This window comes from Sitophilus oryzae, unplaced genomic scaffold, assembly GCF_002938485.1.
Source record: "Sitophilus oryzae breed Bouriz unplaced genomic scaffold, Soryzae_2.0 scaffold_1640_pilon_pilon, whole genome shotgun sequence".
Taxonomy (NCBI): domain Eukaryota; kingdom Metazoa; phylum Arthropoda; class Insecta; order Coleoptera; family Curculionidae; genus Sitophilus; species Sitophilus oryzae.
The window spans coordinates 1,372,277-1,398,756 of NW_022146326.1; the positions used below are offsets into that span (position 1 = coordinate 1,372,277).

Consider the following 26,480-nt stretch of genomic DNA (forward strand, 5'->3'; position numbering starts at 1 on the left):
CAATCATATTAAAATCTATAATGCCACTTTATCTAAAGAAGAAAACATTCGACGAATGGGTAGTACCAGTCATGACCTATGCATGCGAAACCTAAACATTTAAAATTGACATCATAAAGAAACTGCAGGTCGCGCAACGCTCAATGGAACGAAATATGCTGGGAATAACCAAGAGAGAGCGTAAAAGAATAGAGTGTATACGACAAAAGACCCAGATAATAGATGTCATCTACAGAGTCAAATCTCTCAAATGGTAATGGGCAGGATACTTGGTAAGAAGAACGGACAACAGATGGACCACAAAAATTACAGCATGGTACCCACGAGGAATTAACAGACCTAGAGGAAGACCGAACCTGAGCTGGGACCATGAAATTAGGAAATTAGCAGGGATAACTTGGGCCCGCATAGCCAATAATAGACAACAATGGGCCCCACTACAAAGAAAGTATGTGAGGGAGGCTACACCATAATTGGAAATGGTTGAATAAGCTGAAAGTGATGATGACGATAGAAACTAAAAATATACAGGGTTTCATGATTGAATTAAAATAAAAAAAAAGTTTGGTATTTGTAAGTTTTGAATGTTTCAAGTTAAGATTATTTCCAGGTATTTCTTTCTATTTAAAATATTTCCCACTTTCTGGCACTTCTGTTTTTTCACAAATCCTGGGATCTGGGAGGCCATCGTATGGGTCGATTGATCCAAATTCATTGATTTGGGAAAAATTGTTTATAAAATTTTCATATTTTCAAAGTTGTGAGCTGGAGCCCCTTCTTGCTGAAAGTATATTTCACGTAAATTAGCTAAAAGTTCCTGTAAGGCAGCTTCCAAGATTTCAAAATAACGGTAATGTGTTAAGTTTTCTTGATATACAAGGTGTCCCAGGCTGGGCGTGCATTAGAAGTTTCTAGAGAACCACAATATCTAAATCGGAGATTTTTTGCACATCATAGTTTCAGAATGAGATCTATCGATTAAAAATATATTCAATATGGCGGCACTTCCGGAAATACCGGAAGTTGACAGCAATTTTCTTATTTTAAATGGCTGCCCCTATTTTTTATTACAACTTAAATTCTCTGTAAAATTTTATGAATATTGATGTAAAACACTCTATATCTAACATTAACCGTTTTTGAGAAAAAAATATTTCAAATTTTTGGGCGAAAAAAAACTACCTGTCAAAAAATGTTTAGTGATATTTATAGTTGATATTATTAATAATATTCCGTATGATCGAAAAAAACAGCGCAAAGTTGGCTCGGAAATGATGATGCTTTTTGAACAAAGCGTCACAATGTGACATGGCCAGATCTATTGTTTTACATCACTTGGCGTTTAAAGTCATAGGCTACTGGTTAAAATCAAGAAAAATATACGCTTTAAAACTAAATCTTTAATAACTTAAAAACAATTTATTTTAGGTATAGGAACAGGTATAGTCAAAAAGTAACGAATTTAAAAGCCTTTTCACAAATGAAATAAAAAAGTGGGTTTCCATTTGAAAAAAATGATTTATGATAATTTTTTAATCGCTCAATTCTATGACACCTGCGGCTATTATTATATGACATTCGAACAATACAATTTTTGAAACAGATAGTCACATATTTTCTCTTTATGGTACTGTGGCTGTGGTAATTACATTTAACGATTAGACTATACACATATTTTTGACAGGCAGTTTTTTTCGTTCAAAAATTTTAAATATTTTTTTTCTCAAAAACGGTCAATGTTAGATATAGAGTGTTTAATATCAAAATTCATAAAATTTTACAGAGAATTTAAGTATGTAATAAAAAATGGGGACACCCATTTAAAATAAGAAAGTTGCTGTCAACTTCCTGTATTCCCGGAAGTGCCGCCATATTAAAAATATTTTTAATCGATAGATCTCGTTGTGAAACTATGATGTGCAAAAAATCTCCGAGCTAGATATTGCAGTTCACTAGAAACTTCTAATGCACGCTCAGCCTGAGACACCCTGTATAGTAGTGGATATATTAGTAGATCCCAAAATAAAAGAGATAGCAGTATACTTTTAATAATTATTTTGTTTTTTTTATAATCAATCACGGCTTACTAATAAAAAATTATCTTTTAATGAAATCTTTTAAATATTGGAGTAAATAGTAAAAAAATATATAGCGTGTTATATATTGTTGGGAAGCTCATAGCACGCCAGATCACATGATTTACAAATATACACTGTGTTGCATCGTAAAGTAACAGACTACGTCACTGTATTCTCCGTAAAGAGTTCTACAATACACAGTTCTCACCTTCTCGATATCTTTGGCAATAACAGAGATACGGGGGGTGTTCCAAATTGTAAAATTTTCGAAAAAATCCTGCAGCTCAGAAACAAAGGGGGCTATGAAAATTTTGTTTAGAGCATCTTTCGTTTGACAAAAACGTGGGACAGATTGGTGCAAACTGAAACCAACCAAACCAAACCGTATGATTTTAACCAAAATGGGACACCGTGTACTGTCTATGTACTGTGTCAGTGTACTGTGTATAATTCATCATCATTCTCAGCTTATTCAACCATTTCCAATTATGATGTAGTCTCCTCCACGTATTTAGATACTCCCTTTGCAGTTGGGCCCATTGGTTGCCTATTATTGGCTATGTAGGCCCAAGTTATCCCTGCTAATTTCCTAATATCATGGTCCCATCTCAGATTTGGTCTTCCTCTAGGTCTCTCAATTCCTCGTGGGTACCATGCTGTAATTACTGTGGTCCATCTGTTGTCAGTCCTTCTTGCCAGGTGTCCTGCCCATTGCCACTTGAGGGATCTGATTCTGTGGATGACATCTATTACCTTCTTTTCTGGTTATTTGCAACATATTTCGTCCCATTGAGCGTTGTGCGATCTGCAGTTTCTTTATAATGTCCGTTTTAAATCTCCAGATTTCGCATGCATAGGTCATGACTGGTACTACCCATTCGTCGAATGTTTTCTTCTTAAGATAAAGTGGCATTCTAGATTTGAATATGATTGAGTTTCTTCTATAGGTACTCCATGCTAACTTAATTCTTCTGTTGATTTCTGGTAGTAGAGACTCCGAGCTGTGTATTCTTCTTCTTTCTCAGCCTGGTTCCATCCAGTGTTGGATATAGGCCTCTTCTAGGTTTTTCCATGCTTCGCGATCTCTAGCCAATCTTATCCATTGTCTTCCCGCCACTGCCCTGACGTCATCGACCCATCTCTTTTTTGGTCGGCCCACACTTCTTGTTGTTCCCCTAGGTCTCCATAGGATTATTTTTTGAGGCCATCGGTCTGGATCCTGTCTTGCCACATGTCCTATCCATTGCCACTTCAGACTTGCCACTCTTTTAACGACATCTATCAATTTTGTCCTCTGACGTATGTGGGTATTCCGTATTTTTTCCCTAATGGTGACTCCCAACATGATTCTTTCCATGGCTCTTTGTGCTACTCGTAGTTGTTCTGCTGTTTTTCGAGTAATTGCCATAGTCTCTAAGCCATACGTAAGCACAGGTAGAATGCAGCTGTCGTAAGCCTTTTTCTTTAGGTTCATGGGCACCTTTTTATCCTTGAAAATATCGCTCATATTTCCAAATGCTACCCATGCCAAATGGATCCTGCGTTTGATCTCCGTATTTTGGGTTTCCTTGCCCAGCTTGATTTTATGACCTAAATATATATAATGGTCTACGTTTTCAATAATAACGTTGTCCACGGTAATGTTATGGATATTGTTGCTCATTATCTTGGTCTTCTTCAAGTTCATTTTAAGGCCAATTTTCTGGGATTGCTCATTTAGCTCATTTAGCATGGTGTTTAGTTCTTGAATGTCGGTGCTCAGCAAGACAATATCGTCTGCGAACCTCAGATGGCTAAGGTGTACCCCATCGATGTTTAGACCTCTATTTTCCCATTCTAATTTCTTGAAGACATTTTCCAGTGCCAGTGTAAATAACTTGGGAGAGATGGTATCTCCTTGTCTCACGCCCTTGCCGAGTAGTATTTTTTCTGTTTTGATGTCATCATCTAATTTAACTTGGAAGGTTGCACTAGCTGTGTATTAGTTGTTCCAAATATATATATTCTTCTACTGTTTCCAGCATTGTGTTATTTATTAGAATGTCTTTTCTGTCTACCAGTTCGTTGTAGATTACTTTAGTTTTTGCTAAATTCATTTTGAGACCTACTTTATTGCTGGCTGTACGGTTGGGCGCCTGGGAAACTCATATTTTCAAATTATTTTTTTTGAAGATATATTCATATGTCTTCAAAATACTTTCTCTATGGATAAAACTGATTAACGCAAGCTGTTGTTAGAATATTCTATTAATTTTAATTGAACTTTTTTTTAAAACATTGTGATAATTCACAAATTATCTTCTTACTTACATTCATAAATATCTAATATTGAAACCACTAATTTCAAAGTTCAGAATGAGGCTTTACCCCTCAGATCCATAAAAAGTATCTAAAACATCTAAACTCACAATGTTTTGAATGCAGAATCGAGTTGAAAAGTTTACCGACTCACTCTCTTGTTCGTAAATCCCGCGTGGCTAGTGTTCCGGCGACGGGCCTATTTTTATCGGGTCTTATTTTTCCGCCTTCGGCTTTTACATATCGGGCGAATTCTTTTTCCGAAAGACGTATCGGCCTATTAATAGATCGGGCCGATTGCATCGCTTTGTTTAGAGACGGTTTGTCAAAGAGCCATGTTTATGTGCAGCTCTGCTTATTTATAAAGTTGATAAAGCGAATGGACTATAAACCGTGGAGTTCTCAATAGGAAGAGACGGTTCGTCTTTAGTATAACGAGGAGGGGAGTCTATTTTGATTATTCTTTTATTGTGGATGTCGATTTGAATACTTTATAAAATGTTTTGGTTTTGGCAGAAATATTTTGAATTTAGTTTCTATGAGCTGTTTGAAATTTTTAATATAACGAAGCACGGATTCTAAAAAATATTTGTCATTATTGTCATCAAATTAACCAGCGCAAAAGGCTGGTTTTTCTGGTTTGTCAGTTATGTTGTTTATATGCTATATTTTGCATGACTATTACACGAATAAAGAACATTAATGCGTTCGCAGTTTAATCATTTTTACAGCGTATTTTTTCTTTGTTTTGATGCATCTGACAGAAGTACAAAACTCATGCCTGATATTGATATATAGTGTATGTGATATATACCTATATGACAGTTTGCTTATAAAATTTTCAAGTTGAAATTACCAAAATATTTGTATTCCAAACTTTTCTTTAACGAAGATTTGAACAGTTATGATTTACGCAGGAGAGGGCTTCTTAAAGTGCCCAGACATAGAAGAGAAATCTTTTTTTTTGGTTTTATCGATTTAATGTAACAAAACTTGTAAATGCCTGTGGTCCTACCATCAATATACAGTCTGTACCAGTCTTTAAGAAGTCTATTAAATTAGGGTTGTTGCTCCAGCAGTGATTTCGTGACCTTGTCTTCTTCGTCATTCTTTGCGTAGATAACAAAGGGGATGTATAATAATGCTGATTTTTATCTATTTAGTCAATGTAGTAACTAGAACTACATGTGGTATACTTCAGGTCAGCAACTATAAGCATATAAATAATACCCATATCTTTGTGGCAAGTTCATCTCTTAAAAAAGTCTGCGTATTTTCCCACCGAATGGAAATCTAAAAAATAAAAGTTATTTTTTGTAAAAATCACTGCCTATAATCAGAACGAAATCAAGTTTGTTATTTTTTTTACTTGTAAAACAGAAATGAAAGAAGACAGGGTTTGCAACCGCATATTGTCCACTGGTTGTACACTACTGTAGTTAGACCAATCATCACCTATGGAGCACTAGTATGGTGAGAAGCGGTACGAGACTAATAAAAAAAAAGTATCAGAAAATTACAGAGATTAGCAGCTCTAGGTAGCTATCCCAGGTCTAGATTATTAGCTGCTAGGTATAACTGGAGCAAGGAACAACGCAGCGCAAGCTGCGCTAGAGGCAACCCGGGACTTGCAATCAATTGACTGACTCGTGAATGATCTGGCCGCTAATGGTGCCCTAAGATTAAGGGAATCCAATTTGTGAAACCAGACCAACTATGATCACTCGAGGATATTGTCAATGATAGGAAAAAAGACGAGGAACACGAGTCTACATTTGCTAACCCAGAAAATGGACTATATGCTCACCAAACATGATTTTGAAGAAAAGATACGAATTCGCATCCCGACAAGAGAAGAATGAAAAAACTACCTAGTAATGGATACTCAAGAGATAGCAGTCTACACAGATGCTTTCCGTTACTTCAGGAGGTACAGGTTTAGGCATCTTCTCAGAGGAACTAGACATTCGACGATCTCTAAGGCTCTCAATGATCAGATGGCTGCAATATTCTACAAGCAGAGGTTTATGCTATAAATGAAGCAGCATTTGTATACGAGGAAAAATCGCTGTTAGACCAACAGGAGATATTGTGATATACTATGACAGCCTGAGTGCTCTAAGAAGCATGACTATGAAATCAGTGAGATATAAAACTGTAATAGACACTGTCCTGGCTGCGTCAAGGTGGGCCCACTCTGTGCTGGGTGACAGGTCACAGCGGACCAGGAAGAGGATAGACTCGCCAAAGACGGGACCAGGGGAGAAGCCGTGGCAGATGACCCGCCACCTGTGACGACCAACACACTTAAGAAAGTTGTAGAAACTACCTTCAAGGTCAAGCAGTAAGAGACATAGCAACACCGCGAGAACTGCGCTACAACTCGAAGACTGTGGCCAGTAGTAGATAGCAAAAAGACAAAACAACTACTAGAGCACAAAAAGGACCTAGTGCGCATAATAGTAGATGTCGTACGTGGAAACTGCCCCACGGGGGCAAACCTCGTTAGATGGAAGACTTCCAACGACGACTACTGAGAGAACGCGGAGAGGAAGAAGAAACCATGGAGCACATGCTGTGCTCTAAACGATTTTGCAAAAATTATATTATTTTGTAAACTATTCAAAAATATTAGATTTCTAAAAGTCGTTTATTAAAGATGCTTTAATATAACCATTAGTATGTATGTCTCTAGACTGTGTTATATATATTTTTTTCACCAAAGTTACCAGTGATTCACTAGCGAATATTTCAAAGGAAATTTCGCTCAAATCCCTTTACTTATCTCCATCATGAGTTACATTTAACCCAAACATTTAAAACAGTTTGAAGTAGACAAGTAGTATAAGTGGATGACAAACATCTTTCGTTTAATATCCATAGTGTCGATTGAGATACACTTAAAAATAAAACTTTTTTGGCGTTCTAATAGGAAGCTGCGGTGTGCCTCCATATGTTAACCATGCGCTAAAGACGATCCCAAATATTTACTTTGTAACACGGAGGAAGCTCCTATATGAAGCAATTTCTGTAGATATGGATAATAATGAAAAATGTAAACAGTAAACAAACGGGCTGTCATTTACATAACACTTGGAATGTGGGAGTATAAAATGAAAAATTTTGATAACCTTATAACAAAGTCTACTGGTAGTAATATTACTGTGTGACATGATAAGTACTTTCTAAATACATAATATAATTATTTATAATAACTATATCGTATTTCAATAAGAGATATACCGTATGACCAAAAATATTTATGAACTTTCATTCAGAACATCTACATTAGTGAAAAAAAATAGTGGTTTCAATTAGCGCAGAAGTTAGCTTTTAATTTCAATGTAAGCATTCAGCACGTCAAAATTAGTGGTAGTAATTTTCAATTAGTAGAAAAAGTTAACAAACGTTTAACTTTTGCCATTAATTATACTTCAAAATTTGCGAGTAAAGTCATTTTGGCCTTTGATGATCATTAGTCAAGAGAAATTGTTGTTAGAAATCAAAAGCGTATTGTTTTATACTTTGAATAAGAAGACTAAGGAAGGAGCATAATGCTATCCATGTATTCATGCATGGTGGGCGGAAAAAGCTCTCTAGGGTGGGGATCCTTGACAGTTCTGTTTGACGATTCATTTGACACATTTGAATTTGATTTGAAATTTTGTGGATTTGTCAGTCTTTACGGAGCCTATTTTATGTTATTTATTATTTATTCTACTACTGATAGTTGTATAAAGGTAGTAAATCTAGATGGAAATTGTGGCAGAACTTAAATTAACAGTGGCATTATCGCGATTTATCGAAAAAGACTCTAAAATAGTTGGTTGTGTAGCGTGCGGTAGATCTCGGCAAAAATTGAGTGAAATAATGGTAAACCGATCATTTATGAAATTCACTTAAATTAACTAAATTATATATTTTCTTGCATTTTAGCTTTTATTTACTACTTGTCAAAGATCAGATGTCAAAGAATTTTGATACGTTAATTTGACTTACCTGCTTCAGTAGCGTATCGGATGTTTGTGTTAATAAATACTTATTATAACTTATCTATTTTTATTAGAATTATATATTTTTATAACAATTTTAATAACTACCAACATTTATTCACAACGTAAAATAAAATAACAAATTATTGAGTCTACCCCACGTCTACCCTACATCATAGTTTTACATTTTTTAAATAAAATTAGAACGGCACTGATAAACCGGAATTTAAGTCGGCCATATTTGAGGCCCATCGCGGTGTACCTAATATTTTTGATATGCTCCTTCCTTAGTCTTCTTATTCAAAGGTTTTATAGCTAATTATTAGACTTTCTCTATGGATACAACTGTCTATCGCAAGCTGTTGCGAAGATATTTTATTAATTTTAATTGCATTTTTTGCATTGTGAATTTTTAAGTAGGTAAGTATAAAGTATAATTGAAACCACTAATCTATTCCACTAATTTGGAGGTTTTGAATGAGGCTTAAGACTGAAAAATATTTTTAGGTAATTTGACAGGAAACTGACAGTAATCAATCAAAATTGCCAAGTCGAGCACAGCCTATAATAATTATGCATTACAGTTTATGAATTATCGCTAGTCAAAGTTCTGTAATTTCAACAGACTCACTCACCGATTCTCAAAACTCTAAAGTACTTCTAGAAATCTCACAAACTGCAAATTTTGAAATTGAATAAAAAAATGATGATTATCAAAAATCAAGCGTTTAGCCGTTAATGGTAACGGACTATGCAGTGGACAGAAAACTGCACAAATGAGTTTTTGGTTGCTCAACTTTTTTCAGTGAGATTTTTGGTTGCTCAACTTTTTTCAGTAAAATTGTTGTTTTTTTTTAATTTTTGATCGATTTGAACGATAATTGTAAAAAAAATAATCTACTATTTCGATTACTAAGTAAATGTAAACAGTGCACTCAATAATAAATTATTTAATAACTATAATACGTTGCCGTGCAATTGACAAGTCATTATAATCATTAGAGATGTATTGATAGGGTCACTATTGTTGAGAGGTAATTGATTAGATAACAATCTATAACAAAGTTGTAGAATGGGTGCTTCCATAGACGACGTTAACTAAAATAACTGACTTGGTTCTACGTGAGATGTCACAACCTATTTGTAGTGGAAGAACGATGTTGCGAGACTTGGCATCATTCTTTTACATTGTTGTTTTTGATTTGGTGAAATGACAAAAGACAATAACTGTCGCTGTCAAAATATCCTCTCCTTGGACAGATTTTCTATAGTTAAGATCTTAAGCTGAATTGGGATGTTAAGAATGAAAGATAACCTTGTGATCTCTAGAATACTTATAGTATATTTATATTGTGATTATTCTTCGAAATTTAGGATTAAATGTCTTATTAAAAAATAGTAGCAATTAAGTAATTATAAAGAATGTTATTAATAACATTGATAAATGTAATTAAAGATAACGGACTGTTTTGCAAAATATGTCTTTATTGCTTTATCCAGCGAGGACAGGAGATTTGGGGACATATACTAACATACAATATATTACATAATGGAAAATTGATAATAAAATGTCTAAAAATATAAATTATTATCCCAAAGAATTCCGAGAATTTCTTCTTAGAACTCAAAAGTCGATTCTTTGTGTTGAGAAAAGTAATAATTTTTGTTAAAAAAGAAGTAAATATCATCAGTAGTATAATATACTATCAGTAGTATTACAAAAATTGAAAAAATAGCAATTTTAACAAAATATAAAGATATTAAAGGTCTGTTCCCAGAAAGTTCCCGTTTCTCATTGGTTAAAATGCGTAGAAACCTGTTAGTCAGGTTTCTACGCATTTCAACCAATAAGAAACGCGCTGATTAGTCAGAGATTCTTCTGGGAACAGACCTTAAATCGCATTAATTTGATACTTCAAAAATCTATTGGTTGGTAGCACTACTTAATATTTGAATTGAGATGAAATTTATTTCAACATGTTTTCAAGCTGGCATAATAAATTGGCCTATTGATAACGGCTTGTCAACACTTTGTCCATAGAAGTTAAGCGACGCTTACCTTGAACAAGCGCTTGGAGGGATAACCGTCCGAAAAATCTGTCGAATTTTTGTCCAAAATCAGAAACTTGAAAACTTTAACGTATTTTTCAGGCTTCCAAAAATACTTTTTTTGAATATGATCTTGATAAATAATCGTTAACAATAAAACCTAAATATAGCGTAGAACCCACACAATTCTTCGCCCAAATTACTGCGAAAAAGTTCAGGAACCTTGTGGTTTACACTGCTATATGGTATTGGCAAATTTTGTTTATAATATATTTATGATTTTCTAAGAAAAATGCACTATACATAGTTAAGAAGCAAATGAAAACTAAATTATAAACTAAAAAAATCCCTTTTTAATTTTTTTTAACATTTTTATGTTTATTTAAATTAAATTGTTTAATATAATAAACTCTTAAAATACACTAATAAAAAACTCCATCTATTCAAATCGCGTTAGTAAATATCAGATATCAAAGGTTTTTGTTGAGATTTGATCAAATGTTATGTAATTCTGTTGAAGTTCCTCACAGACAATGAAGATCTTAATTTTCTTCATCAAACCTTTTTCAATCAAACATCAGAAAGCTCTTGTTCGTTGTTGAAACAACGATTGAAAATTTTTAAGTGCAAATCTCTTTAATGTTTGCAAAGAGGCACTATTTTTTATTAGACTTTGATATCAACATACTACTGGAAAAAACATGATAATTTTAAGTCGCCTTACCAAAACTTCCGAACTACAACTATATTTCAATGAATCAAAAGTTAATTTAAATAAAAATTAAGAGTTACAAAAATCTTCTAAACTAATTTCCAAAAATCACTTGGTATCTTTTTCGAAACAGCTGTTTCTAAAGACACTGATAAACAATGGTAAGATAAGGTAAAAGTTTTCTTAAGTAAAAAAAATCTTATATAATATTTAAGAAAATGTAAAAGTGCTTAATAAAAAAACTCCAAATTCCAAACAAAAACTTTAATCGAAATTATTTTTGCATTTTTAAAAATAATAAATTTGATTATATGCCAAAGCCCATTAATATGCAATTTAAATATTTCTAAAATTCACACTGATTAGTTGATTTACCAAACAGATATATTAAATTACAGATTTGAAATAGTTTAAAAATAATTCGAAATTATTCATTTTTTTCTTAGTATACTGCGAAATACTTCTCAAATGAAATCATAAAGGGTCGGAGACCTTTTGATTTACATGGGTACTTTGACAGTTGAAAGGTCAATGTGAAACCTCAAATAAAAAAAATTGCAAATTATCTAATAGATTATTTCTAACCATTTCCAAAAACATAAAGTCATTAGTTCTTGATTCACACTTATTTTAAAAAAAGCAGAATTGACTCTTTTCTTTGAGTAGAATCTTATTCTGAATTAAATCATTTTAACTTTTACAATAAGATACTATAAGATAATTTATTAACTATTGATACACCGGTAAAAAAACGAATGGATTTAGCAATTTTAGTGCTGAATTATATCCGAACTCTTTAGCAAAGCTTTTGGTTTTGGAAAATTTATCAAAATTCGTTAGTTTAAGTTAATGAAGAACCCAAACGATCAATTAAAAATTACAGCAAAAATGTTCTTTAAAGGTCACTTTTCAGTAACGAGAATCAAGAAACCAATTAGATTATAATCTGCATCATTTTATTGAATAAAAAAGACCAATATAACGTTCCCATTTCAAAATATATTGGTGAATAAAGCATTACAACTTCAAGTTTTAATCACATCATCACTTTAAATTTTTTTAGGTTTTCGTCACAATCACTGTTAATTCTCAATATATTTAGAAAAACATTATTCTTTTGACACTTGATGATGTTGAAAAAAAGACCCATCATTTTTCACAATGCTAGATTCAAATGTGATTCTGAATTTAAACATTTCAACCGTTCCCATAAAAAATTCATTAACCACTGATAAATATACACTGGTGAAAATACCAATAGATTTAGCAATTTTAGTGTTAAATTACACCCGAAATGTTTAGCAAAGCTTTTGATGGATGAAAATCCATACCGAATATACGAATTTTATTAAATAATATTCGAAAATTAGATAGTTTAAGCAACTAATAAAGTTCCCAAACTAACAATTGAAAATCCGATCAAAATTGTCTTTAAAGATCACTTTTTCGGTGATGAAAATCAAGAAACCATTAGATTCCAACGCACCAACAAGCGACGACAGTTCCTCAATCAATTTCCTAGCACTTTGTCACGCACATATCGAAAAAAATCAATTTTCGGGTACTTACCACCAGAGTCCATGATCGGTCATCGCGACCGCCAGTCCCCCCTACAGGGGAAACACACAACAACACTTCGGTCCTATGTAATGCACACACGCGGGTTCGCGCGTTACTGAGCACCGTCCACCACAGCCTCCATCCGACTTTCAGCTCCATCCACTACCACTAGAAAAGCCCGATGCGCGTCTCCGACATTCCCAACTTCGAACCCATATATCTCCCAAACCATTTCACCGATCTTCCTCAAATTTTTACTGGATAATCCCCAAACATCAAGGAACGTATCCTGAAAAAATCAACCCTCTAGGTTAAGGGGAAGGGTGCGAAAATCGGGTTAAGTTCGAGCGTCGCGGAATGAGCTAAAGTTGTGTTGGTGGGGCAGAGTCGTCGGCATGAGCCGCTTAGAAATATGGATCCAGTGTGCTGTTACGATGCGGTCGGGTGCGTGCCGGGCGATCGCTCTGGCTACCCTCGTTTTTACGATAGTGGGCCATGTAGACGCATTGGTAAGTCGATTGTTTTCTTGATCTTGTTTTGTCGGCGAGGTGATGAAGTCGGGTGGCTTTGATTCTTTAGATTTAAGTCAAATTTGTTGGTAACATACCGAGAGCTTTTATATTAGCTAACATTGTTCGTTATAGAGTTTATTATGAATCTGTATATTTATGTGTAGAACGTTTTTTTTTGCTAATGAGCCATAATACTTATACCTATAGAAACAGTGATTGTTGAGTTTTTAACAATAAATTATAATATTCAACGTATTTCAGAGCTAGCCAAACATTTACATTAGTTTTGCGTATGGTTTAAAGCAAAACACGTAGACGATAGATGTTTTCTAAAACACACTTTTTAAAATCTCAGATATGAGAAACATTTTATGCTTACTTGTTTACTACATTATAGTTTTTACATATTGATATTATATGATATATTTTTGGGATATATTTATGGAACTATGTACTAATAAACTATATAAAGGGTAAGTCTTAAATAAGAGCAATTATTTTCAGAGCTAGTATAGATCTTGATAAAGAAACATGTTTTCTCTTTACCGGTTTTTAAATAAGTCCAAAATAATCGAGTTATTTTACTTATTTTGAAAATTTCCAAAAAAGATTTTTGGTTAAATTTTGAGAACCGCTGGATCTTTTTGGAGTTTTCTTTCTTGTAAATTTAATCTAGGTACTACATATGTTGCCATATTATCAAGAAATTATGTTTCTCAACTAGAAACTAAAAAAATCCAAATTTTTAATGTTTTTTTTTGCGAAAAAACTCATAATCGTGTTTCTGGGGTTGAAATATATCCCTAAACACATTTGCACTTATTTAAGACTCACCCTGTATATCTGCAACAGTTACATATCTTGAGTCTGAAGATAACCATCGAAGAAATTGTGTAAAATATTGGTTAAGGGAATTCACTATTTATTATTTTTTCAAATTCGAAAAAAAATTTGAAAAATTGTTCCTTTCAGAAAGAGTTACAGATAATTTCAAAAGCCTGATGAATTATATCTTTTGGTAAAACTAAGCTAGTATTTGTCCTAAATATGCCCCATCTTTTTATAATCTTGTTTATATTTGAAATCTTTTGTTTTACAACAGCAAAATTATTACTAGTACATCAAAATATTTTACTTTTAACACCGAACGCGCGTTTCGCTAACTAAACACTATCCATCATCAGCAGATCAGATGATTAAAACTGCTTCAGTTATCTTATGATTATCCTTGGGGATTTGAACCTTTGGTGTTACAACAGCAAAATAAATTCCTAATTCACAACAATACATCAAAACCATGTTAGCATCATCAGCAGATGATTTACACTAGTCCAGTAGATGATTAAAAGTGAACTAGTTTTTGAATCATCTGCTGATGATGTAAACGTGATTAGTGAATCGCGCGTCCAGTACAAAAGTAAAGTGTTTTGGTTATTGTGGTGAATTAGTGTTTTATTTTGCATCTGATGATGATGCTAACTGTGGGAACCTCTACTCTAAATCCATGTTATGATGGCGATCTTTTTAGTGCTACCTACTGTGCATTTAAGAGGAAAATTAGGAAGGGGAATAGTAATTCTTCGCAAAATACTATTAATTGTTTATTATATCTTTTGGTTTTTGTTTATATTGTTTTTGATTACTTTAATTTGTTTTTTTTAATTATGTGATTTTTACATTTATTTGGAATTTTTAATATAATGGTATTTATTTTGGAATTTTTAAAGTATCAGAGTCCGTCAAACAATATATCGAAAAAAATCTAGTTAATGAACACCTATTAATAGATTCTCTTCCTCTTATTGTTATAAATATAAACTATACAAATATTGCAGGTTATTGGGTGCGTCTCACCCCTATAACTTTTTTATTTTTTTCAGATAAAAAAACGAGGTTTGGTATGTTAGTATATGACATAAATTAGGATTGATTGACGTATTCAATTGTTTTTGGCCACTTCCCGTTTCACCGGAAATGACTACAACTTTTGGTTTTTAAACTACACTCTTTTTTCTACTTTATTCGATAGAAAATGACACTCTGAATAGAATGACATATGATATGTCAACTTTTGACATTTTTGTATATGGTTTATTTGAAATTGTAACATGCGGTCAATAACGAAAATTTAACTCGAAATACCAAGTGCGTGATACTAAATTCTTCGTAATAAAATGCTTTTCCAAATTTCCTAATGAGCCACCTTTGTTCCAGTTGAAAAAACTGAGATATGATTAAAAATACGATTTTGGGCCTTTTTTAACCGGTTAGGCCAAGACACGAAAAATATTAGACGATCAAAACTATTTTTCCAATGCTCCTTGATTAAAAATGAATGTTGTCAACACAGCCATGAACACTCTAGATTGAAATTTAAAATACGATTTGTTTTTAAGCGGAAATGTCAAAAGTTAACATATGATATCTCATTCTATTGAGAGTGTCATTTTCTATCGAATAAAGTAGAAATATACCGAGGGTGCAATTTAAAAATCAAAAATTGTAGTCATTTCCGGTAAAACAGGAATCCTAATTTATGTCATATACTAACATACCAAATTTCGTTTTTTTATCTGAAAAAATAAAAAAGTTATAAGGCTGAGCCACTTTCGAAACGCACCCGGTATATTGATAGACGTCTAGTGCGTTTAATTAAAGGTTAATTACTTAAATGTAAAGAGATAAAGCAGTTTTTTAGTTGATTGTTCTGAATGCCCTTGTCGTCTAAGATATTATAGAAATTATATGAAAACCTCCCTTATTGTATAAAAAGTAATCACCACTTCCACTTAGTGTTTTTCGCCACTTATTCTTGCTAAAAACATCTTATACTTTAACTTATATTTATCTAGATAAACAAGTTAAAATAAGAATATATATATCTGTATACATATTCATACTGCAACAATACCCACCGTATTTCATTAAAAATCCGACTATCAAAGAACTTGTTTTCTACAAATAGAGACAAACCTTGTGACATCGTTTACCTATATTCTGGCTACCCCCGTTTTCAAGATAGTGGGCCTTGTAGATGCACTGGTAACTGGTAAGTCCATAGACTTAAAATAAAATATAGACTACACTATTTACATCTCAACGCGGACAAACAACCTTTTTTGTACACATGTTTACTTCTGGGTACAGTCGACCGAGCCTTCCTCATCCAGCCTATGTTGTCACGTCTTTAATATTATCAATATTTTTTTTCTTGTTATACACATATATTGAGATATTAATACTACAGTTTAATAAAGTAGGTTTTAATATTCCAGAGATGTATTAAATAGTCCTTATACTACTAAATTATAAGTCGGATACTGTTTAAAAAGGATAAGTTCTTTACAATATGACAACACCGATTAGAGGCGAGGGAGCCTATTCATTCATTTATTACCTTGTAGTACGTGTCGCACGTGTGCGGTAAAGCTTTGTTGCCGCTATCTCCCCGGCTGTATTAACGCATTTTCTTAGCTTGTAGTGCTTAAGTGTTTATTTTATTGACTTTTTCTGTTCAAGAACTATAAAATATGGTTCGCCAGTGCCAAATTTGCAAGAAATTTGACTTAAATAATCCATTTAAGTCTTGAAACGACTTTTGACCGGTAGGCAACTCTCAATTTACCCATTGGGAGTCAGTGGCGTTGTTGTAGAAAGGCGCTTATTTAGATAATATTTTAGTAAAATGTAAAATCTGAATTTTTTCTCTTACATTACATTATTTACTTACTTACATTGTAACAAAATCATAATTATAACCCTGTTAATAATTAATAATGTTTTTATTAAAAATATATTCCGGTTTATTCTAAAATTATCTTCAGAATCTAAAATAACATACAAGAATTTTAAAATGATATTACATTATGAAACAATATTTTTTAATATACCGGGTCGTCTCAAAAGTGGCTAACCCTATAACTTTTTTATTTTTCAGATAAAAAAAACAGATTTGTATGTTAGTAGGTATATGACATAAATTAGGATTTATTGACGTATTCAATTGTTTTTGGTCTCTTCCTGTTTCACCGAAATGATTACATCTTTTGATTTTTAAAGGCACCCTCGGTATATTGCTACTTTATTCGATAAAAAATGACACTCTGAATAGAATGACGTATCATATGTCAACTTTTGACATTGTCGCTTAAAAACATATCCTATTTTAAATTTCAATCCAGTTTTTTTCAATCCACTAAGTTTTAATCAAGGAGCCTTGGAAAAATAGTTTTGATCGTCTAATAGGTTTTGTGTCTTGTCTAGGCCGGTTAAAAGATGTACAAATCGTATTTTTAATCATACATATGTCAATTTTTTCAAATGGAACAAGGGTGACTCATTAGCATATTTGGAAAAAGCATTTTTTTATGAATATATTGATACCACACACTTGGTATTTCGAGTCAAATTGTCGTTATGAACCGGCTGTTACAATTACAATTAAACCATATGCGAAAATGTCAAAAGTTGACATATGATATGTCATTCTATTCAGAGTGTCATTTTCTATCGAATAAAGTAGAAATATACCGAGGGTGCCGTTTAAAAATTAAAAGTCATAGTCATTTCCGGTGAAACAGGAAGTGACCAAAAACAATTGAATGCGTCAATCAATCCTAATTTATTTCATATACTAACATACTAAATCTTGTTTTTTTATTTGAAAATATAAAAAAATTATGGGGATGAGCCACTTTTGAGACGCACCCGGTATAATAAAGACAGTACCGAGTTAAATAAATGTAGTTTTTATATTATCCACTTCCTATCACCTTCCTTGCTTTACTGGAACAGATTTATGTTTTCTCTAATTTACATAATAAGACATCACTTAACCAGAAAAAAAATTACAACAATCATTTTTTTTCTCTCCTGTCGCCGATTCTATTATATCTGTGGAATAGATCCTGTTTTGATTAATATTAGGGGTTGTAAATGTTTGACTAAAATTAATAATTTATTATTAATTTCAAAATTACCTAATTTCGATTATAAAATTTCTTCTATAACGTGTATTTTATTATTTTTTATCCTTTTTGGACTCTAAATTGTTTTTCTAAACTTTTATTTAAAAACCTGTCCTAAATCTTAATAAAATATAAAAAAGTTTAAATACGATATATTTTTAATTTAATTATAGCTTCATTAAAATAAAAATATTACCCGGCTATGATACGGAGAGTTCAGGTGTACTTGAGAAACGAAAGACAGTGTTGTGTTTCTCGGCAGGGTCGTCAGGGAATGACCGTTATGACAGAGACAACCTATCTATCGCTCGTGTCGCACTCGTTATAACCTAAAACAATAACACAACAATAACAAGACAGTGTCTGACCGCATGTTCCAGCTATTTATGAATGAGATGCTCAGTCTATATTTTATTTTAAGTCTATGGGTAAGTCATTTGTTCTCTGCTCTTCTTTTGTCAACGAGGTGGCGATATCGGGTCGCTTTGATCTCCTCAGGTTCAAGTCGAGAGCTTTCGATTTTGTGAGTTTGCGGTAAAGTATACCGGCAGCTTTTGTTGTCTAGCGGTGTCGGTTGTGGGGTTTTAAACTTTAAACAGGGTTTTGTGATAAATCTTTATACAAGGTTGTTCACCACATACAAATGTAAATTCTTTTTAAAGAGTACAGTTACTAATATTGTCGATATAGGTCGTTTATTTCATTAAAAAATAAAAAATTGTTTACAGATTTGTTTAGGTTAGGTTGCAGATGTTAAAGGTTAGGTTGTTTAGATTTGTTAAAGAGGACAAATTAATATAATTCCAGTATTCAAACTACATTAATTGACTGTTGCATTTTATTTCATTTTTTTTTTCATTTTATTTAATTTTTTCAGACCTTAAAAATTTTATTTCATTTTTGACGAATGCTTACTTATAACAACAGAGACGTTCATTTTCATAACTTATCATTATATTGATTTCTGATTCAAGTCCACATTTATTTAGAATAATTTATTAACTAACACAATTAAGTATGTAATTAATTAATATTTGGGCGGAAATATCGGTGGTATTTAATTAATGGTATACTCTTTTACAATGATATAAATAGTTTTCTTTTTGTATACAAATGGGCTAGTAATATTATTGTTTTTAGCACCTGTACATTTTCTACATTTGTTGCTTCAAAAACAATCTAAAATGTCAATATTCCATGGGTATATTGATTAATGAGGTCTATATCGTAAGAAAATGCATTTTCTACGAAAACTTGAAGGGATGGGTTAAAGATGGTGTAATACAATTTGATAGACAATTAATTTGTGCATCTGATTCTCCTAAAATATACAGGGTGTGCTTTTAAATTAAACAAGTTATTGCCGTTTAAATCTAGAAGTTATTTAAAATAAATTTTTAGACACTCTGCATGAGGTAGTATTATTTTTATTATTGCAACACAATAACTGATCAATAAATAAACTTCAGTAAATATTTAGTATTAAAAACTTTGATATCTTTGGAGAAACGAAGCCTTAAAATTTTTACTGCAATTTCACAACATTGAAAATATTTCAAAAGCGGCAAGGTTTAAGCGTGAAAAACCTGAATCAGATTCGCCTTTATTTTAATCGTAGAAACTAAAAATGTGATAATATACAGGGTGCTCCATTTAAAAAAATACAACTTTGATATATTTTTTTTTTATTTGGGACACTCTGTATCTTGTAAAAATATTTTTAAATTGTAGCTCTAATACTCCTTCAACGAACCAAAAGCTTACAATTTATAAAAATCTAATCGTTTAGCTACAATACTTCGTGTCGTATGTGGTGAACAACCCTGAATAATAAGGACATGTGTTTTCTGGCTGTAAATTTCAAAATATAGGGTGTCTAAATAGAGTGAAATAAATTACTGTTGAGAGATGTCCAAGTTTCATAATGTCTTAATGTAATTTGTAAAATTTTCTTTATATAAAAATATCCAAGCAGGTGAATGTTATGACTCAGGCCAAGGGCGTAGATAAGGGGGGGGGGGGTACTGGGGGACAGTACCCCCCCCCCTGACGCTTGACGAGATACGAGAATTGAAATAGTCATTGACTATGAAAGGATTTTTTTTTAATTAATATCCGACATATAGGAACACTTTGTATGCTTTTAATTATGTTGATTTATCGTTTATAATATGTTCGACCTAATTAAAAGCACACAAAGTGTTCTTATTGGCCAGGACAGATTAGTGGGGTTAACTCTTATCAATATCCATAAAGATATTGAAAAAAATGTTGATGCTGTTATTGATAGGTTTTCCAAACAGCGTACTAGAAAACTTGATTTTGTTTTGTAGTTTTATTTATAGTTTATAGTTTTTATAGTTTTTTTGATAGTTTAGAGTTTTTTATTTATAGTTTATAGAAAATTAACTAATAAACGTCGTTGTTTCATTTTTGTTTATGTTATTTACAAATCTATATTTTAATTTTTGTGTTATGTTTTTATATCTTTTTGAAGACAAAAAAATCGCCGTCGTTTTAATTCGACAAAAAAATTCCGACGGTGATTTTTTTTGCGACTTATTCATAGTACGGCTGCTTATATACGGTTGAAGATTTTTTCGTCTCTTAAGAAATATATACCATCAAAGACTAAGTATCAATTATGTGACACACTTATTTTATCTTTATTTGATTATGGCGATGTTGTTTATGGTACATCCATAAACGCTAGATTCTCTAGAAAAATCCAAATACTTCAAAACTCGTGTCTACGGTTTTCTTTTAACATTCCTTTTAGAGATCATATAACGCCATATCTTAAAAATTTATCTATTTTATCCATGACTAACAGACGACAATTTCATTTAATGACATTCATTTATCGAATTTTAACTACAGAGCAGCCTACCTATTTGTTCTCATTGTTTCACTACGTTGACCATGAATATTCAACTAGACAAGTGCATTATTTTAAAATTCCTCAAAACCGAACAGCTAATTCCCAAAAATCTTTCAGTTTCATGGCGCCACATTTGTGGAATAATATTTCTAATAACTTTAAATTTCAATCCTTTACAGATTATAAAAAACAAATTAAAAATAATTTACTAAATTCGTAAATATTATAATTTCTTCGCATGATTTGTGAGCTTGTTCTTCTGATATGCCCGTCATTGGTTGCTGTTCCGGTTTTTACACTGTTTCATTATGCCTCTCTGCTTATCTCCGCTCATCCCTGATAAAATTATATTTTCACTTTTTTTATATAATTTTAATTTTTTTAATTTTGTTTATTTCTATAATTTAATTTATTCCTATTTTGTTTGAGGTCGCACCACTCTGGCACTTTGTGCCATTCTATCGGTTTTTTAATCGCGGTGCGATCCCTTTAGACACACGTTTATTAATACTAATATTATTCTGTAAAACTTAATGGAGTCTATGTAAAGAATCTCTGTAAAAAGAAATTTGAATTTGAATTTGAATTTGAGTACCACCCCCATAGCATACACCTATCTACGCCCCTGACTCAGGCTGGACTTAATATAGATTATACTGCAGTAGAAATTTTGGTAGAATGGAGATATAAATAACTTTATAAGAAATAATATAACTTTTTTTAATAAGTGAAAAATAGGAATAATTTATTATTTTGTAAATATCTCTTAATACCTCTTAATTTTTTCTCTCCAAAGCTTACCGAAAAATATCTATCATAGCCAATATTTTTAAATGTCATATTTTTCTATTTACTTGTGGCCCCAAACCACCAGCTTCTTTTGGTCAATTATCACTATATTTTATAAGTAAATAATGACGATATTTATTAAACAATACGTTAAGGCTCGGTATTGTATATATTGAAAATCAGACTCGTAAATTTGAAAGAAAATCATTATTAGCATTAGTTACAAAATTTTCTTCTCAGTATCCTATTGTACGAACAATTAGCGTCAAATATGCTTAAATAAGGCTCTAAAAATAGTCGTTAACATTTTAAAATATACCTAGTTAAACGTGACATGTACTTTATAAGGTATGAAGGAAATTTGGGACATCATGTTCACATACATTTTGAGTACCGTTATGATCGTAATTTCTTTTATAGTTACAAAATATCACCAAAATCTATACTAATATATAAAATCCTTAAGTGACTGACTCACTGATTAATCACGATCCTGCTCAAACCGCTCAACGTAAGAAGCTCAATTTTGGCATACAGGTTGATTCTAGGGTGTAGAGCTTCGATAAGAAGGGATTTTTCGAAATTCCAGTTCCAAGAGGGTGAAACCACCCCTCAAATATTACAATATTTTTTATTTAAAAAACCGTCAAGTTTCCGAAAAAACGCTTAAACACGTATATTTTATTTTGTTGTTTTACATTTTACATATTTTAAGATTTTTTAAAAATGTATACAGGGTGTTTCGAAAAATCTGGTCATTGATTAATCACGATTCTGCTTATACTGCTTGACGTTTAAAGCTGATTTTTGGCAAACGGATTGACTGTGGGGTGTAAAGGTTCGATAAGGAGCGGTTTCTCGAATCTCAAATTCCAAGAGGGTGAAAATGCCCCTCAAATATTACAATATTTGTTATTTAAAAAACGGTTAGTCTTTCGGGAAAACGCTTGGACAAGCATAATTTATTTTGTTTTTACATATTTTGAAATTCTTTAAAAAATCATACAGGGTGTTCCAAAAAGTTGGGTACTTTCTTAACCACGATTCTGCTTAAACTGCTTGACGTCAAAAAGCTTATTTTTGGCACGCGGATTTTTCGAAAGTCAAATTCCAACGAGATGAAACTAACCCTCAAATATTACCAAGTTATATAATAATATCGCCATATTGTTTTTTCTCATGCTGACATAAATGTGAGAAAATTTTATCCAGTTTGTATGTTAATGGAAATTCTTGCTTTGCTTTATCATCACCATTACAAATGATTAATTCGACGCGAACGAAGTCGCTGGTACACGCTAGTAATTAATAAAAACTGCGCTTTATATTCAATTTTATCTAAAACCAGGTGGAATAGAAACATCGATTCCTCGGTGTCATTAACATTCACCATTCACCATTTTTTCAACGAGAAACCCAAATTAAGAAAATAAACCTTCCTAATCTGTCAGGGCTCGAGTCACAAATGGGCTATCTTTAACACCCACACCGCTGAACCAAAGAAACAATCGGTTTTGAGCTGGTAAACAATATGTCAAAGTCAGTGGTAGCGTTTAAGTGTTGAGTGAAGGATATCGTGTGGTTTTATCTATTTTAAACGGGAATTAAGGGGTAACCTATAGGTGAAATTGTTTTTATTTCTTACTGAATTAATATAAGCATATATCCTATTGGTTACGCTAACCATAAATAGAGTGATAACTCCCTTGGGACATTATTAACTGGAATTAAGATGCCATGAATTAAGAAATTATGGCAGGAAATAGATGTGTTAGCGCACTACACAAAATTATTAAGAGTAAGAACATCTCTAGATGTTTAACAATCAGAATGTAGCAAAAAATGATACGATCAATAGTGCTGTATGGCTGTATGCATGTGAAACGTGGACGCTCAATGCAACGGAAAGTTCGAGACTAGATATTTGGGAAAGAAAAATATTGAGGAATATTTTTGAAGGAAAGAAGGTAGACAGCATATGGACCAGAAGAACAAATGAAGAATTAAAGCAATCATATCGGGCACCGAGTATAACGGGAGTAGCAAGAGCACAAAGACTGAGATGGCTGATGGAACACATTGAAAGAATGGCTGAAGCAAGAGTTCCTAGTATGATAATGAAACGTGAAATAGGTGGAAAGAGGAGGGGTAGACCGAGAACCAGATGGAAAAAGGATGTTGAAGAGGACTTGAGAAGGATAAGAGTGGATGGGTTGCAGGATAAGAGTGGATGGGCAGAAACAAATGGAGAAAGATAACCAATCAAGCCATGAGCCTTTTAGAGCTATTATATATAAGATGCCATACTTCCATCTACCTTTTATAGGTAACAACCATAAAATACAATAGAGATTTTGAGTAATAATATAAAGTGAAAATGAATAGTCATCTAACTGCTCTAGCAATTTATTTACATCATTAATGTCACATATAATAAATTTACAAGAGAACAGCTGTAAATACCCTGCTGCAATATTTTTCTGTCCCAGTCATTGAAGGTATTTTTTATGTTCTTTTTGGTAAATGCATTCACTTATAGGTGGAAGTGAAGCTTGTCCAGCTTCTTTAGCTTTTTTAATATTTCCTCCATTTTAATGGAAACGTACTCGAACATGTGCCGAATTCGTGCGAAAGGCGATTTTTTAGAAAAAAACTGAGCTCAATTGACAACAACCGTCAATTTATAAATAGGTCATTTAATACAATATTAATCTGGCAAACAAAGATCCTACCAGAAGCGTTAATATAAATATACCGGAAGATTAATAAATGCAACATTTGTGTCGTTTTAAAATGGGACAAAATATACTAAATTCAGTAAGAAATAAAACTTTGCCCTCGGTATAATTAACACCCTTATGATTCTCTTGATACATACTATTTACTGGTTTCTGAATTAAATATTAATTAAAAAAAAATACTTTTTTTTATATCTCTCTTTATAATTTTTAAATTATAAATTAAATCTGTTGTACTGCAAATTCTACAAGACTTAGATCTGCTAAACTATTCTTTTTTATAGTGATCCTTATCATTTCATTAATCTCTTCTTATTCTTCTTCTTACTTAACATGATTTAAACAAGTTATGGTTTGTTTATGATTGTATTCTTAATGTCTGTGGAATAGTGTGGGTAGTTTGAACATGTGAAAAGTTGTAGATATCCATGTTATTCTCTAAACATTTGATATTTACTCAAGCTCACTTAAAAATCTCGCACGTTCGTCCAGTTGACGGATATTAATAACGATCAAGATGCCATTCCTGTTTTTCCAGATGTTTTTCCGGAATATCGATACAGACACGTCACTCCCAGTGGCGGCGCATGATTTTATTCCTGGAGATGATCATTGTATATCTATTTTCAGAAATAAGACATGTTTTATTAATTTTGGTTTGTGAATTTTATAGAAATTTTACTGATTAATTTCATATAGTTTAAAATCATTTTTTTCTATAAAATTTGCTCTCTTCTATACAGGGTAAGTCTTAAATAAGTACACATTTTTTAAGGGGTGAACTATTTAACTCTTTTGCTCTCAGGTTAATCTCTCAAATCTGACATTAATTTGAAGTAATGAAGAATAAAATTAAGTTTAATGGCTGAATTTTGAAAAACATTATTTAAAGAAGTTGTTTCTTTTTAATTTTACATCAGTGTACCAATTTTCACTCATCTAGATGAAAAAATCGTCTTCAATTTTAACACATTGTAGCCGATTCTCGTAGCAGTTAAAATAACTAATTTTTTTAACTTTTAACAACATTTTTTATCTAATGAGTAGGTAACCGTAACAGTACTTTGAAGAGAGATGAATTCTTCACTGAATATCGGTATAAAATACTGAGTGTTTCATTTAAAATAATAGAGTAACTTGCTTTTAAAGGTGACCAATGTTCAATATTAATTTTGTCTCACTCTGTATAACTTTTTGGACTTAGTTTTAATTTGATTTAAGGTACAATAGTTAATATAATTACATATTAGACTATACCGGGTAAATTCCAATTTAGGTAGCTTTTATTGTACTTTAAAAATTGTTCTTTATTTCTAGAAAATGTTAAACATGTGAAAAACCTTACATTTTAGTCATACACTTCTCTTATAAAATTCACCTTTATTTTTCTCCTAGAATCCGGAAATCAATTAATATATAGGGTGTTCCATTACAAAAAACACAATTTTTAATTTGTTTTAAAATACAATTGTTATTTTTAAACACACAGACAAAGTAAATTACAATAATTTAGGTAGCCTTTATTAAAATTTAAAATTTTTTCTTCATTTTTAGAAAATATTAAATACGTCAAAAAATTTACATTTTAATCATAGTATATGCTTCTCTAACGAAACTTATCATTAATTTTCGCAAATAAAAAAAAATAAAATGTGGAAATTTTTGATTTTTTCTTAGTTTTTAGTTATAAATATAATTTCTGGAATGTATGACAACATAGATAGATTAAAGACAGATTAGAATTTTGGTTTTATGTGTTTGAATAAACTATAAAAAATATTAACCAATAGGGAGGAGGTTCAAAGTTTGAACCGAACCAAACCAAACTTCAAACCGTATCAAACAAGCATGAACCGCTACTGGTTCACCGATCACTAAAAATAAGCGCGTTCCTAGATATGCGT

At 31.9% G+C, this 26,480-nt stretch overlaps 2 protein-coding genes across 3 annotated transcripts in view; one reads left to right on the top strand and one right to left on the bottom strand.

Moving 5' to 3' along the window:
• Positions 1 to 12,817, bottom strand: part of LOC115880658 (collagen alpha-2(IV) chain) — a 75,909-nt gene extending 63,092 nt beyond the window's left edge. For both annotated transcript variants that reach the window (XM_030897938.1, XM_030897936.1), the window contains exon 1: positions 12,699 to 12,817. In XM_030897938.1, coding sequence (XP_030753798.1) covers positions 12,699 to 12,721 — 23 coding nt within the window. In that variant the 5' untranslated portion in view covers positions 12,722 to 12,817. The remainder of the gene's footprint in view (positions 1 to 12,698) is intronic.
• A 241-nt stretch (positions 12,818 to 13,058) lies between these two features.
• LOC115880659 (collagen alpha-5(IV) chain) overlaps positions 13,059 to 26,480 on the top strand; it is a 233,206-nt gene continuing 219,784 nt past the window's right edge. Inside the window, exon 1 of the mRNA XM_030897939.1 lies at positions 13,059 to 13,198. Within this exon, the coding sequence (XP_030753799.1) occupies positions 13,085 to 13,198 (114 nt within the window). The 5' untranslated portion in view covers positions 13,059 to 13,084. The remainder of the gene's footprint in view (positions 13,199 to 26,480) is intronic.